At 43.9% G+C, this 13,580-nt stretch overlaps 2 protein-coding genes across 2 annotated transcripts; both read left to right on the forward strand.

Moving 5' to 3' along the window:
* Nucleotides 1-746: 746 nt before the first annotated feature.
* Nucleotides 747-3,931, forward strand: LOC308401540 (uncharacterized protein; the record flags this gene model as incomplete). The annotated part of the gene is made up of 2 exons (XM_080889810.1): nt 747-1,021; nt 1,178-3,931. Exon 2 carries the CDS (start codon nt 1,343-1,345, stop codon nt 3,929-3,931), a length of 2,589 nt encoding a protein of 862 aa, XP_080745936.1. The 5' UTR covers nt 747-1,021; nt 1,178-1,342.
* Nucleotides 3,932-3,997: 66 nt separating this feature from the next.
* LOC308401541 (uncharacterized protein) lies at nt 3,998-8,078 on the forward strand (the record flags this gene model as incomplete). Its single annotated transcript, XM_080889811.1, has 2 exons — nt 3,998-7,431; nt 7,588-8,078. The coding sequence occupies one exon, from the start codon at nt 3,998-4,000 to the stop codon at nt 6,185-6,187; it is 2,190 nt and encodes a 729-aa protein (XP_080745937.1). The 3' UTR covers nt 6,188-7,431; nt 7,588-8,078.
* Nucleotides 8,079-13,580: the final 5,502 nt, after the last annotated feature.

The raw sequence follows: 13,580 nt of genomic DNA on the forward strand, positions 1-13,580 counted from the left end.
CGAGCAGTGCCCCGGGCATCAGAGGCAGGACCTTGATATAGATTGTTTACATGACATGGTATTGATATGAATTATAGATGAGCTGCTGCATTTAAATGTATAGGGCTTTATTTGGTAGAGTGGGAGCTTGCAAAGGGTGTGTATGCTCCTCCCAAGGTTACACACTGAGAGCGGAGTGCTCCACCGAGCCCATGACTAACAACGAGAGCCTGCAGGTCACACACAGGCATCAATCTGCCAAGAAATTCAGCACACACAACACACACACACACAGCAGTGTCCTACATGTTTACATGCTGAGATCAATCTATAATTCATCCGACTAAAATCCATATCTACCACCTCATCAAAATTCAGTTCCTAATAATAAAAGACATGCTGACTCGAGCACTAACTGTTAAGACAAACACACTCATGCAATCAACTGCACATATATATTATTAGCCGAGGGAATCAAGTTGCATGGCTCTGATTTTTATGGAAGCTCAGTCGACTCATGATTGCAACTCTGACATGTGAAAAAAAATCCACACACAAATTTGCAGAACGCAGACATTTGCACAGCAGTTAGGATGCAAAGAGTGTGTGGTCCTGATGCTGCCAATGACAACAAAATGTAGACAACTCTAATATGCACCATGTGGTGATTGGTTATATATAATGTTAACTGTGACTACAATTTTAATTAAATCTGATACAATATTGCACAATAAGTGATGATTGCAAGAAAGCATATTGTTATGCCCTTGAGTCAAAAGTCAGCGGTTGGTGTGTGTGCTGATTGAGCCACATAAGCAGAGTGATAAATAAGCTCAGAGTGAGACATCATTTTCACAAGAGATCTTTGTATCCTATGTGCGGAAATGGAGCGAGGGAGCGTCCTGTTCACTAACCTATCTTTGATGTACCCTTTCGCTTATGATGTCGTGAAAAAGTGCTCCGGCAGTTATTAAATAGGGACTAGTTCATGTTCACGCTAAGAGTGCTCTACACGTTCGCACCTCGGAAAACGTTCGTCTTTGTGAGTATTGACATGTGTAGAGACAGTCGTTATGTGTGTTTACATGGAGCGAACTGTATGCTGATGTAATGTACATGTTAAGCTAGGCTAATCGGCAAGTTGTTATTAAGATGTGTGTTAACCAGCGATTCATTTTCATTTTTTCTCATGTTCTAGTTACATAAAAACAAGAAAGTCAAGCCTTGTGTGGAAGACCTCTTCTATTTGTTCGCTAGCTGTCTAACCTCACAGGGTCACGTGTCGTGAGGGCAGCATAGTAAAAAGACGAAGGAAAAGACGCCTACTCAGCGGGTTCAAACATACAGAGCTACTTTAAGCAACATGAGTCTACGCTCAGGAAGAAATTACCTAAAAGACTACGCTGCTGAAGCGCTAGACGAAGCAGCCGGTGGTGAACAGCAACCAGACGTTGCCACTCAACCAGCTACAACGCAGCAACGGTCTCAACCATTCGACACCAAGTCGCAGCAATCCAGAACCTCGACAAGGCGTTCTCAACGGACATCCTCATCAACAGCTTCTGCAGCTGCAAGGGCCTACGCCAAAGCTCAAGCAGCACGAGCTCAACTGGCCTTCGCTGAAAAGGAAGCTAATGCAATGAAACAGAGAGCTGAACTGGATGCTCATCTACATGTCCTCCAGTGCCAAAAAGCAATAGCCGCAGCTGAAGCAGAGGCCTCAGCCTATGAAGAAGCAAAGATTCAGAGCGGGGAGCTCTACGGAGAACTTTGTGAGGAAGCTGAGCCCATCAGTACAGTGCACCGCACTAACGAATATGTTCAACAACAATGTGAGTTACTCTACCCAGACACTCAGCACGACCCAGCACAGCCTCCTAAAGGAAATTGCAATGAAGTAGATGCACAAGACAGTACACAAATAACTAATCCTTTTATAACCAACACTCAGACGAAAACACCACCTGTAAATAGAGAAAGGAAACAGGAGCAAACAGTGAACACATGTGTAGTCGACACGTACTGGTCCAACTCCACAAAGCACACCCCCAACCTTAACAACTGCGTACCTGAATCAAGTGAAATGCAACAGTTTGCAAAATACCTAATTCGCAAAGAACTAGTTAGCACAGGTCTTTTGCAATTTGATGACAAACCTGAAAACTATTGGGCATGGAAAACCTCATTCATCAGCGCAACCAAAGACCTAAATTTGTCTCCAAGAGAGGAATTAGACTTGCTAACAAAATGGTTGGGTCCAACATCATCCGAACAGGCTAAGCGCATTCGTGCTGTACACACCCTCAATCCTGCTGCAGGTGCGAAGATGGTCTGGCAACGCCTTGAAGAGTGCTACGGCTCACCTGAGGCTATTGAGGACGCACTCTTAAAAAAGGTAGAGGACTTTCCCAAACTCACAAACAAAGACAATGTTAAGCTGCAGGAACTTAGTGACACCTTATTGGAGCTTCAGTGTGCTAAACAAGATGGCGCGCTCCCAGGACTTGCTTACCTGGACACAGCTAGAGGAGTCAGGCAAATAGTGGAAAAACTTCCCTTCAACCTACAGGAAAAGTGGACAACTGTAGGAACACAGTACAAGGAGACTCATAGTGTGTCATTTCCTCCTTTCTCAGTTTTCACACAATTTGTCCAGCGGCAAGCGAAAATGAGGAATGACCCAAGCTTTGCTATGTCCAAGGCCAACACCCATGTCCCTTCTCCCACAGAAAAACTGAGGTCATATAGTCGCAAACCTACTGTGTCAGCACACAAAATGGACATTACGGCAGAGCCGGACCAGAATAATCTCTGTCCAAAGAAAATGGAGGAACCGGATCGCCAGTGCCCAATCCACAAAAAACCACATCCACTCAAAAAGTGTAAGCTCTTTAGAGACAAACCTATTGAAGAAAGACAAGCCTATCTCAAAGAGCACCACATATGCTACAGATGCTGTGGGTCTGTCCAACACATTGCAAAAAACTGTAAAGCAATGGTTAAGTGTATTGAATGTGACAGCCTCAAACACTTATCTGCAATGCATCCTGGTCCTACTCTTGCCCCTAAGAGTACTACACCAGGAAACCATGACAATGAAGAGCAAATCGAGAGCTCACCTTCAGTCGAGTCGAAGTGCACAGAGGTATGTGGCCAAGGTGATAGCCCACGTTCATGTTCTAAGATCAGTTTGGTCAAAGTGTATCCCGCAGGCCAAAAAGAGAGAGCTATAAAAATGTATGCAGTAATAGATGATCAGTCCAACAGGTCACTGGTTAAGTCAGAGTTTTTCAGCCTTTTCAAAATCAATGCCAAACCCACTCCATACACCTTAAAGACTTGCTCTGGCAGAGAACAAACCTCAGGTAGGAGAGCTGTAAACTTCTTCCTCGAGTCTTTGGATGGAGAAGTCAACATCCAGCTACCCCCTTTAATTGAATGTGACTCTGTGCCGGACAATAGATCTGAAATACCCTCTCCAGAGATTGCCCAGCATCACCCACATCTTCTTCCAGTGACAGATAACATCCCACCTGTCGACCACCACGCCCCAATCCTTTTACTCCTTGGAAGGGACGTCATCAGGGTCCATAAGGTACGTGAGCAAATCAACGGACCCAATGATGCACCATACGCCCAAAGGCTAGACCTGGGTTGGGTTATTGTGGGGGAGGTGTGTCTAGGAAAAGTGCACAGTCAGTCAGAGGTCAATGTCTATAAAACACACACCTTAGATAATGGACGTGCATCCTATTTTGAGCCTTGCCCAAACACAATTCACGTTAAAGAGAATTATGGGGTCACTATGAATGCAACCTGCATCACAGACGATTTGGGACACTCTGTGTTTGTTAGATCTGAGGGTGATAACAAACAAGCCATGTCTATCGACGACAGAGCATTCCTGACAATAATGGACAGTGAAGTTTATCAAAACCAAGAGAACAGCTGAGACAACAGAGAACAAGCCCCAAAACGCCTCTGCTCTCTCCGAAAGACTTTGGAAAAGAGACCAGAAATGAAAGATCACTACATCCAATTCATGCAGAAAATGTTGGATAACGACCAAGCCGAGCCTGCCCCTCCTCTGCCACTAAGTAAAGAACATTGGTATCTGCCCACGTTTGGGGTATACCACCCACAGAAGCCACAACAAATACGAGTCGTGTTTGATTCAAGTGCAGAATGTGATGGAATTTCGCTCAATCAAGTGCTTCTTGGCGGACCTGATTTGAACAACTCCCTATTGGGAGTGCTGTTGCGCTTCCGCAAAGAGCCCATAGCCCTGACAGCCGATGTGCAGCAAATGTTTTACTGCTTCGTTGTGCGCGAAGACCACAGAGATTATCTGCGTTATCTGTGGTATGAGGACAATGACATTACAAAGAGCATAGTTGAGTTTAGAATGAAGGTCCACGTGTTTGGAAACAGCCTGTCACCCGCTGTTGCCATCTACTGCATGAGACAGGCAGCACAGCAGGGAGAACGAGAACACGGATCTGATGCAAGACAGTTTGTTGAGCGTCAGTTTTATGTTGACGATGGTCTCACATCAGTCGCCACGCCAGAGGAAGCAATCAACCTGCTCACAAGAACGCAAAACATGTTGGCAGAGTCTAACTTGCGCCTCCACAAGGTGGCATCAAACTGCAGTCAAGTCATGGAAGCTTTCCCTGTTGAGGATCGTGCAAAGGACCTGAAAGATTTAGACCTAGGAGTAGACCCTCTTCCAGTTCAGAGAAGCTTGGGACTCTGTTGGAACCTACAATCTGACAGCTTCACTTACCAGGTGTCAAATGAGAGCAAACCATTCACACGGAGGGGAGTATTGTCGACAGTTAATAGCCTCTATGACCCTTTGGGATTTGCTGCTCCCATAATAATGCAGGGCAAAGCATTACTCAGAGAACTGTCATCTGATGGAAAAGACTGGGACACACTCTTACCCCCTGAGAAACAGGAGAGGTGGGACTCATGGAAAGACTCCTTGCAAGTCCTTGAGAACCTCCAAATACCAAGGTGCTACAGCCCAGGTACGTTAAGCACAACGAAAGCGAAAGAACTTTGCATTTTCTGTGATGCCTCCACTGTCGCTATAGGTGCAGTAGTCTATCTGCGTACAGTTGACAGTGAAGGACAGTGTCATACTGGGTTTGTGATGGGGAAGTCTAAACTCGCACCCCGCCCCGCACACACTGTACCACGCCTGGAACTATGTGCTGCTGTGCTCGCGGTGGAAATGTTTGAGCTCATCAGAGACGAGTTAGACATTAAAGTAGACAATGTGACTTTTTACACAGACAGTAGGATTGTGTTGGGGTACATACACAACACCTCCAGACGATTCTACATGTATGTTGCCAACAGGGTTACGCGCATTAGAGCATCCACCCATCCGAGTCAATGGCATTATGTACCAAGTGAGTTAAATCCAGCTGACCAGGCCACTCGGTTCATTCCAGCAGCAGACCTGCAGAACAGTACCTGGTTCTCAGGTCCACCCTTTCTGTACTCTGACCCACACACAGAACCACACACTGGTCCTTTCACGCTCATCGAACCTGAAAAAGACAGAGAGATACATCCGGAAATAAAAGTAATGAAAACTACTGTAGCAGAGCCACAGTTGGGTTCTGACCGTTTCAAAAAGTACTCAAACTGGATCACTCTTTGCAGAGTCATAGCCAGACTCATTCATGTAGTTACATCCTTTGCACAAAAGACAAGTGGGCAAAGGGGATGGAAAGGTTTCAGTGAGACACCGAGCGTCCAAGAACTCACCCGAGCCCAAGCAGTCATTATTCGAGCCGTCCAACAAGAAGCTTACAAAGGGACGCTTGAAAACATTAAAGAAGGAAGGAAGGTCAGTGGCATATTTGATGCACTCAAAAAGCTCAATCCTGTAGTGGACAAAGACAGTCTCTTACGAGTCGGTGGACGTCTTTCCGCTGCCGATCTCACAGAGAATGAAAAGCACCCTCTGATTATCCCATCTACCAGCCACATCGCCATGCTAATTGTAACTCACTATCATGAACGAGTGGCTCATCAAGGAAGACACATAACTGAAGGAGCTATCCGTGGTGCTGGGTACTGGATAATTGGAGGGAAGCGGCTTGTGTCATCTGTCGTTCATCGGTGTGTCACATGTCGCAAGTTGCGAGGCAAAATGCAGATCCAGAAAATGGCAGACTTGCCTGCATTGTGACGCGTCGTACAAGAGGTGGTTGTTCCCAGAACAAACGTTGGGCTGTGTTATTCACATGCATGTCAACTAGGGCTGTGCATATCGAACTGATAGAGACTATGTCTGCTGATAGTTTTATCAATGCATTAAGAAGGCTCTTCTCTATTCGGGGCCCGGCCAAGTTTCTGCGCTCGGACAGAGGCACGAATTTTGTGGGCGCTTGTAAGGAATTAGACCTAAACTCAGGAAACAAAGCAGTAGGAAAGTACCTGCAAGAGAGAGGGTGCGTTTGGACTTTCAATCCCCCTCATGCGTCTCATATGGGAGGCTCGTGGGAGCGCCTTATAGGCGTTGCCAGGCGCATTCTGGATGCAATGTTGTTACGAACTGAACAAACACGTCTTACTCATGAAGTGTTGTGCACCTTCATGGCCGAGGTGATGGCAATTATTAATGCAAGGCCTCTTGTCCCCATATCCACCGACCCTGACAGTCCTGCAGTACTCACTCCAGCAGTGCTACTAACGCAGAAGATGAGTGCTGTGTCCGCCCCACTTGGGAACTTCTCATCAGGGCAGCTGTTTGGGAAACAATGGAAACATGTTCAACTCCTCGCTGACACTTTTTGGAAAAGGTGGAAGGGAGAGTATTTATCCACCTTACAAGGTCGTGCAAAATGGACAGAGACTAGACCTAATGTCAAAATAGGAGATGTGGTCCTGCTAAAGGACCTCCAAGCCAGCAGGAACGAATGGCCCATGGGACTAATAGTAAAAACATTCCCCAGCAGCGACAAGAAGGTCCGAAAAGTGGAAGTGCGGACTGTAAAAGATGGGACTGTTAAAATGTTTCTAAGACCAGTTTCAGAGATTGTTGTTTTGCTTGCAGAGACTGAATGAATATTCTTCAATGCTAGATGATGTTTGAATATGTTGTATTGATGTTTATTGTGATATAATGTGTGTATATCAAGCGGGGAGTGTTATGCCCTTGAGTCAAAAGTCAGCGGTTGGTGTGTGTGCTGATTGAGCCACATAAGCAGAGTGATAAATAAGCTCAGAGTGAGACATCATTTTCACAAGAGATCTTTGTATCCTATGTGCGGAAATGGAGCGAGGGAGCGTCCTGTTCACTAACCTATCTTTGATGTACCCTTTCGCTTATGATGTCGTGAAAAAGTGCTCCGGCAGTTATTAAATAGGGACTAGTTCATGTTCACGCTAAGAGTGCTCTACACGTTCGCACCTCGGAAAACGTTCGTCTTTGTGAGTATTGACATGTGTAGAGACAGTCGTTATGTGTGTTTACATGGAGCGAACTGTATGCTGATGTAATGTACATGTTAAGCTAGGCTAATCGGCAAGTTGTTATTAAGATGTGTGTTAACCAGCGATTCATTTTCATTTTTTCTCATGTTCTAGTTACATAAAAACAAGAAAGTCAAGCCTTGTGTGGAAGACCTCTTCTATTTGTTCGCTAGCTGTCTAACCTCACAGGGTCACGTGTCGTGAGGGCAGCATACATATGTTTGGAAATGTCTCATTACGACTGCTCATCTTAAAATGATTCAAAATGAGGAACTACAGAAGTCCAGCAACATCCCAGCAAATATTCAAATCATCCTTTTCTGTTGTAACCCTGGCGCCTGGTCTTTTGTGGACCCCCGTCTGCATCGTGTTCGCTGTATGGAGAGTTTGTTCTTTGTTTGTTTCCCATTTAATTTTCCAGTTTAGTTCCTCATGTGAAGTTTTTACTTTCGTCCTTTGTTCCCTCTGTTCTCGTCTAAATTGAGTTCACCTGTCTTTTGTTAGCCCTCTGCGTCGTGCGTATTGTCCTTAGTCTTTATCTGGTTCTCTAATAAAAAATTTACATAATCCACAAACAGGGATCCACCAGGCAAAAACAAGCAGGGAGACACAGGAACCAGAGTTGATCTCATTATGTCTTTGTACTGGGTGCACTTGTAAACATTTCGAGACAAGCAGGAGAATGTAAGCTCCCTCTGGATGTTCATTAACCATTTGTTGGAGTGCTGTGTCTCTGACTCATCCCTGATGAAAGCGTTCTTGCTCTCCTTGGACTGGTGTAAATGATTATCAGCAAAACTGCAGTGCAGCACGCCGCCCCGCCTCTGTGGTCAGACGGCTTGCCTCAGTTTGTAGCTGCAGTAATATATTTACAATCTTTTAATGCTGACCAAAAGTAATGGTAGTAAACTAATCAGCAAGTATTGGTATTCAGCATTTATGAGAAAATCAATAGCAGGAGAGTCACAAAGTACAAGAGCATCCTGAGAAAATATTGTGGGAATAATTGGCTACTTCAGTGCGCTGCTGTTTTCTCTGACCTCGGAAAGTTCCTGTGGGAATTGCTGTGGCTTCAGTATGAAGCACAGTCTTATTATGAATTGACTGAATCATGTTGTGACATGCCTGTGATTGATAGTGATTTGATGAGGAGATGAGGTTGACATCATTGTACGGAGGTCAGTAGACGAAACTAACAGACAGGAAGAAGCCGTCATCCCTAATTAGAGCTAGATCACGTTTTTATGGATCTGAAATGCTGCCTCCTTTCCATCCTCATACGCATATGCATTACTGCACTGGTGCCCAACTCCAGTGATGTCAGGCAAATCCAGGTGTGCTGTGGAATTTTGTGACAACCATACAGTATTATTGCAGTAATAATGATAACTGCGTTGCATAACTGCATGAGTGTTTACTTTATCTGAAGTTGTATTTATTCCTCATAATAAAACTTCATCATATGTGCATTTGTTGACATCAGAGGCTGTGCCTGATGGTGACAAGGTTAGTCTGCCCGAGTGTCATCTTCATAAGAAGTTGGCTAGCACAGATCCAGACAAGCTAACCCAGAGGTACCTTGAGACCAAACATGTCTTCTGAGAAAAATGAGGCGTGCTTAAAATGAACACTGGATCAGAACCACAGGAAGCCAGAGCGCTGTGTGTTAAATGTCAAATGTTTTAAATGTGTTAAATGTTAAACATTTAACTGTTAAATGTTAAATGCGCTTAAATGTCTGATAAGGTGTCGGAGATGATTCTCTACACTGCTGTAAAAATGTGGGGATTTTTATGCTAGTTCCAGATGTTACAACTGGGCAGAGAAACAGAAGCTATAGACAAGCTGTCCGTAGCTCTTCATTCTGCTTTTGAGCCAATTTTTTTGAAAACAACTGCCTTCATGTAGATTTGGTGCTGGTGGGGTGATTCTCTGTAAGGTACTGCACTTGGGTATTCGTATGTTATTAATCTAGCTATATTGATCACACAGGTGTGACATCTCATTTTGATACCTACTGTCATGTTCAGCTGTGTAAACAGTAGATTGTGGATCCAAACTGCTGTTTTGTATAGAGAATCCAAACTTTCAGGCTCAACTAAGGAACAGATTCACAGAAACGGCACAGGCCACTAGGAGGAGAAACTCACAGCGAACATAAGACAAGAGCAGCGCGACAACAGCTGGGACGCACAGCTGGATCAGATCGACACAAAAGACGAGACAAGAACCGAAAGGAACACAAAAGAGAACTACTTAAATACTACATGAAAGTCACCTTTCAGTAACTAAAAGTAACTAAAACTAAGAACACAACACTGCAATAACATTTCATTTAGGCATGTCATGTTATTGACAATAAACCGGACTGGGTTAAAAGCACAGCTGCACTGCTCAGGAAGTGCCAGAGTCGTCTCTATTTTCTGAAGCGGCTGAGATTCTTTTACCATCTGTCGGACAAAGCTCAGGTTTTTTGACGAGTCTGTTGTGGCCAGTGCCATCCTCCATGCTGTTGCATGCTGGGGCAGCAGGCTGATGGTTCAGGATGCCAACAGACTCAACTCTGGAGCCGGACTCTCTGAAGTTGGTGTCGGAGAGGCAGATATTGTCTAAGATAAGGACAATACCTCCCAGTCATCACTAACGTGCTGGCCAGTCACAGGAGCACGCTCAGTGATGACTGAGATTACTCAAATGCACCATTGAATTACACAGAAACTCAATCTTGCCTTGATCTAAAGCACAGCTACTCACTGCAATAGTTCGTCACCTTCATCACCTTCACCTGGGTGTTTTGCTGCTTTTCTGTTATTTACATCACTACCACCTTCCCACGCTGTCAATCTCAATACTGACATCATTACTTTAGTCCAAACATCTCCTCGCCTGCTTTTTCTTTAAGCCACTCAGCCTCCACTTTGCACGGTTTAAATCTGTGCTCTCCATCATTCTCCTTTCAGACTAATCCCATCTCCACCTCAGACACCATCCAAGCCTCAGTCTTCATCTACACTACCTCATTCACATGGGATCTTGTTTTTTTCTAAGCTTATTACAACAACTCTCACAACCTCTCTGCACTCACTTCCACCATTTGGATGCAAATAAAGACTTGGGTCCACCTTTGCTATTTGCTCGCACAGCCGCAACATAACACGAGTAGAAAATAAACCATGAATAACCTATACAAAATATTAAAGATAAACAAACCTTGTAAACAAAAGGGAATAACAACAACTTAGTAAATAGAATATTAAATACTGACTAAGCAAGATACACAGAAACCCAATCCAGGGTTGGACTTTAAGGACTTTAGGATCGAAAATACAAACACTGGCCAATGAAAAGATCTAATAAATGACACCAAGAAAAATAAAACACTAAATTTGAACATAAATCGCTTCACAAACTCAGGGACTGTGACACCTTCGAACAAACCAGAGGACCTGGGAAAAGCAATGAGACCAAAAAAGCTTTTATTACATTAAAATCTGGAGAATTTATACAAATGCCAACTTCTTACTGCTCGGTAAAGCAGTTTATGTAGTTACCTTCAGGTACAATACAAAGATCTGAGGGTAACTTTATTGGCATATTATTCTCAGAATGTTTTAGTTCTTTATGATGACAGGAAGTCTTCCTGTTTCCTTTGAGCTCTGGACTGAAACAAATAGCTGGACGTGACCAAATGTACCAGGTGTGGGATGAAGCCTCTGTACAGACAGCAGTAATACAGAGTCCTCATGTGGAGCCAGTACCTTCATCTATCACTGGAGAGCTTTGATTATTTAATCCAACAGTATAATGATGTAACCAAACTTTGATGCCAATTAAGCAGTCTAGCAAACAAAGTCAATGTAATCTTTGGAGTCACGGAGGAGTGGAGTCTTTAATATTGTCTCAGTAAAACTGATTCATAAGGAGATCAGTGTTGTCTTACATTCAAATCAAAGAACAGGAAACAAAGAAGGAAACGGCGATGAGAGCATGAAATAAGCTTTGTAATGTACAGAAGGAACTAACGAATCCTGACTGACTACATTTGATTTCACCAGTGACATCACTGTTACCAAAACGTTTTTGACAGGCATGGAAATGCTGAGTCAGCATTTTTTACACACCAGCACAGAAATATCTGCCGGATTCAGGTTTCCTCCGGCAATTAAAAAAAACAGAGCTCCAGTTTAGTGACAGCATAAGTGAATATAAAGTCAATAAAAGGTGAGAATTACCTCCAGGCAGAGAAAATAAGAAATGAGTTAAAAATAAAAATCTGGGAAAATCCTGATGCTGTATTGCTCCAATTCACCGAGGTTAGTGAAAATGGGAGAGACTGAAGGAAAGCACGGGGAAAGAAAGCTTTAATATTGTATTCACACACACGATGCATTGCAGCTCAATCGAATCATTTATTAAAACTGCTGATCCAAATAAACGGATGCAAAACTTTCAAACTGCTTTAATGAGGATAACAGAGGTAAACACAAGCTAACTGTGCATGCTAATGTTTCACCCCCATGTTATTTATCAGCTCACTAACCCTGCCATGGGGAGGCCAAAAGCCCTGATCCTGGATAAATGGGCAAACCTGCATCAGGAAGGGGATCTGGTGTTAAGTCTGTGCCAAGTCAAACGTGGTTCACCAAAAATAAGATTTATGCATAGGTTCAGGCCGGTGTTAACACGGACCACCTCCAGTATTATTGGCCAACACGGTGCAGGTGGAATCTGCTACTGCTGGCTGAAGACAGGAAGAGGAGAAGGAGAAAGAAGCAAAGGCAGGAGTGTTTGGTGTATCTGGGATGGCAGCAAGAGTGGAAGAGAAGGAACGAGCGGGCGAGATGGTAGTGAGACCTCCTTATGATGGATGATTTGGAGATGGTGGCACGTGCAAAAAGACAGGTCAAGTTTAAGGTAGCAGAGCTGAAGACTGTCATTTGGAGTGAGCCGAATGGACAGGATTAGAAATGAGAACATCAGAGAGACGGCAGTTTGGAGACAGAGTTAGAAATGTGAGGCTGAGATGGTTTAGACATGTGCAGAGGAGAGATAGTAGGACAAAGGATGTTGAAGGTGGAGCTGGCAGGCAGGAGAAAAAGAGGACGGAGATGTGGTGTGGGGAAAGAAGGCAGTCAGAGGGTTGGTGTGAGAGAAGAGGATGCAAAGGAAAAGGGTGGTAGAAGAACGAGATAAAGAAAAAGAAGAATCCTGAATTTTCCTGCTACAGCTTAATGGAAGCTAGAGTCTATTTTAATGGTTTCATATGAGATCTTTATATTTGTACATGTATGTATTCTGTTTTCATACCACAATAACTGCTGAAACTTTCCCCTGCTGTTCGGTGTCCCGGTCATATTTGGGTTTCAGGAGGGATGCATACAACTTAGGAAACTCACATGTAAGGCTAATTGGCAGTCCCAACCATTGCACTGTCATCTGAGCAAAGCAAAAACACCTGGACTCAATTACCTGCTTCAGGTGGGAAAAGGCATTACCTGGAAAATGACATGAGAGAGAAGCAGCACAAGCTTTCTTAACAGCGATAGAAATGCCATACAGTCCCTTTATAGGATGACAGAGTGTCCCACCTCACTGTTTTAAGTTTCACTTGATCTAGAAAATGCAGATTTTTCTTTTATAAAAATCAGTTTATGCGGGAAAACGAGTATCCATGGTTTAGACAACCTGTGTCTAAGCTTCGATACACATATTAAAGAAAAGGTTGCCTAATTAAGTTCACTTAACACTCTTTCGTTGGTATTTAATCTTGCACATCTGGATCAGATGTTGGAACAGAACATCATTTGTATGAGATATACTTAAAGTATCCACAAAATGACATTGCACTGGCTGATTGGCTTCAGCTGTTTGTGAAACACTTGACAGTGACAGGTGCATCCACAGCTGTGACAGATGACATCCTGACACTTCGAGCAGGTGTGCAGATATTATAACCTGCCATGGTTACTTCCCTCTTTACACTCATGCTGACAGTTTATTGGTGCGTCTGACCTGACTCTGTCTCACTGAGCTTGTCTTTTGTGCTGATTTGATTGAGGAGTAAATAATGTGCACACAGTCTGTCAGCTGGATGTCAAACAGGCAGA

This window comes from Rhamphochromis sp. 'chilingali', assembly GCF_963969265.1.
Source record: "Rhamphochromis sp. 'chilingali' genome assembly, chromosome: 8".
NCBI classification, from domain to species: Eukaryota; Metazoa; Chordata; class Actinopteri; order Cichliformes; family Cichlidae; genus Rhamphochromis; species Rhamphochromis sp. 'chilingali'.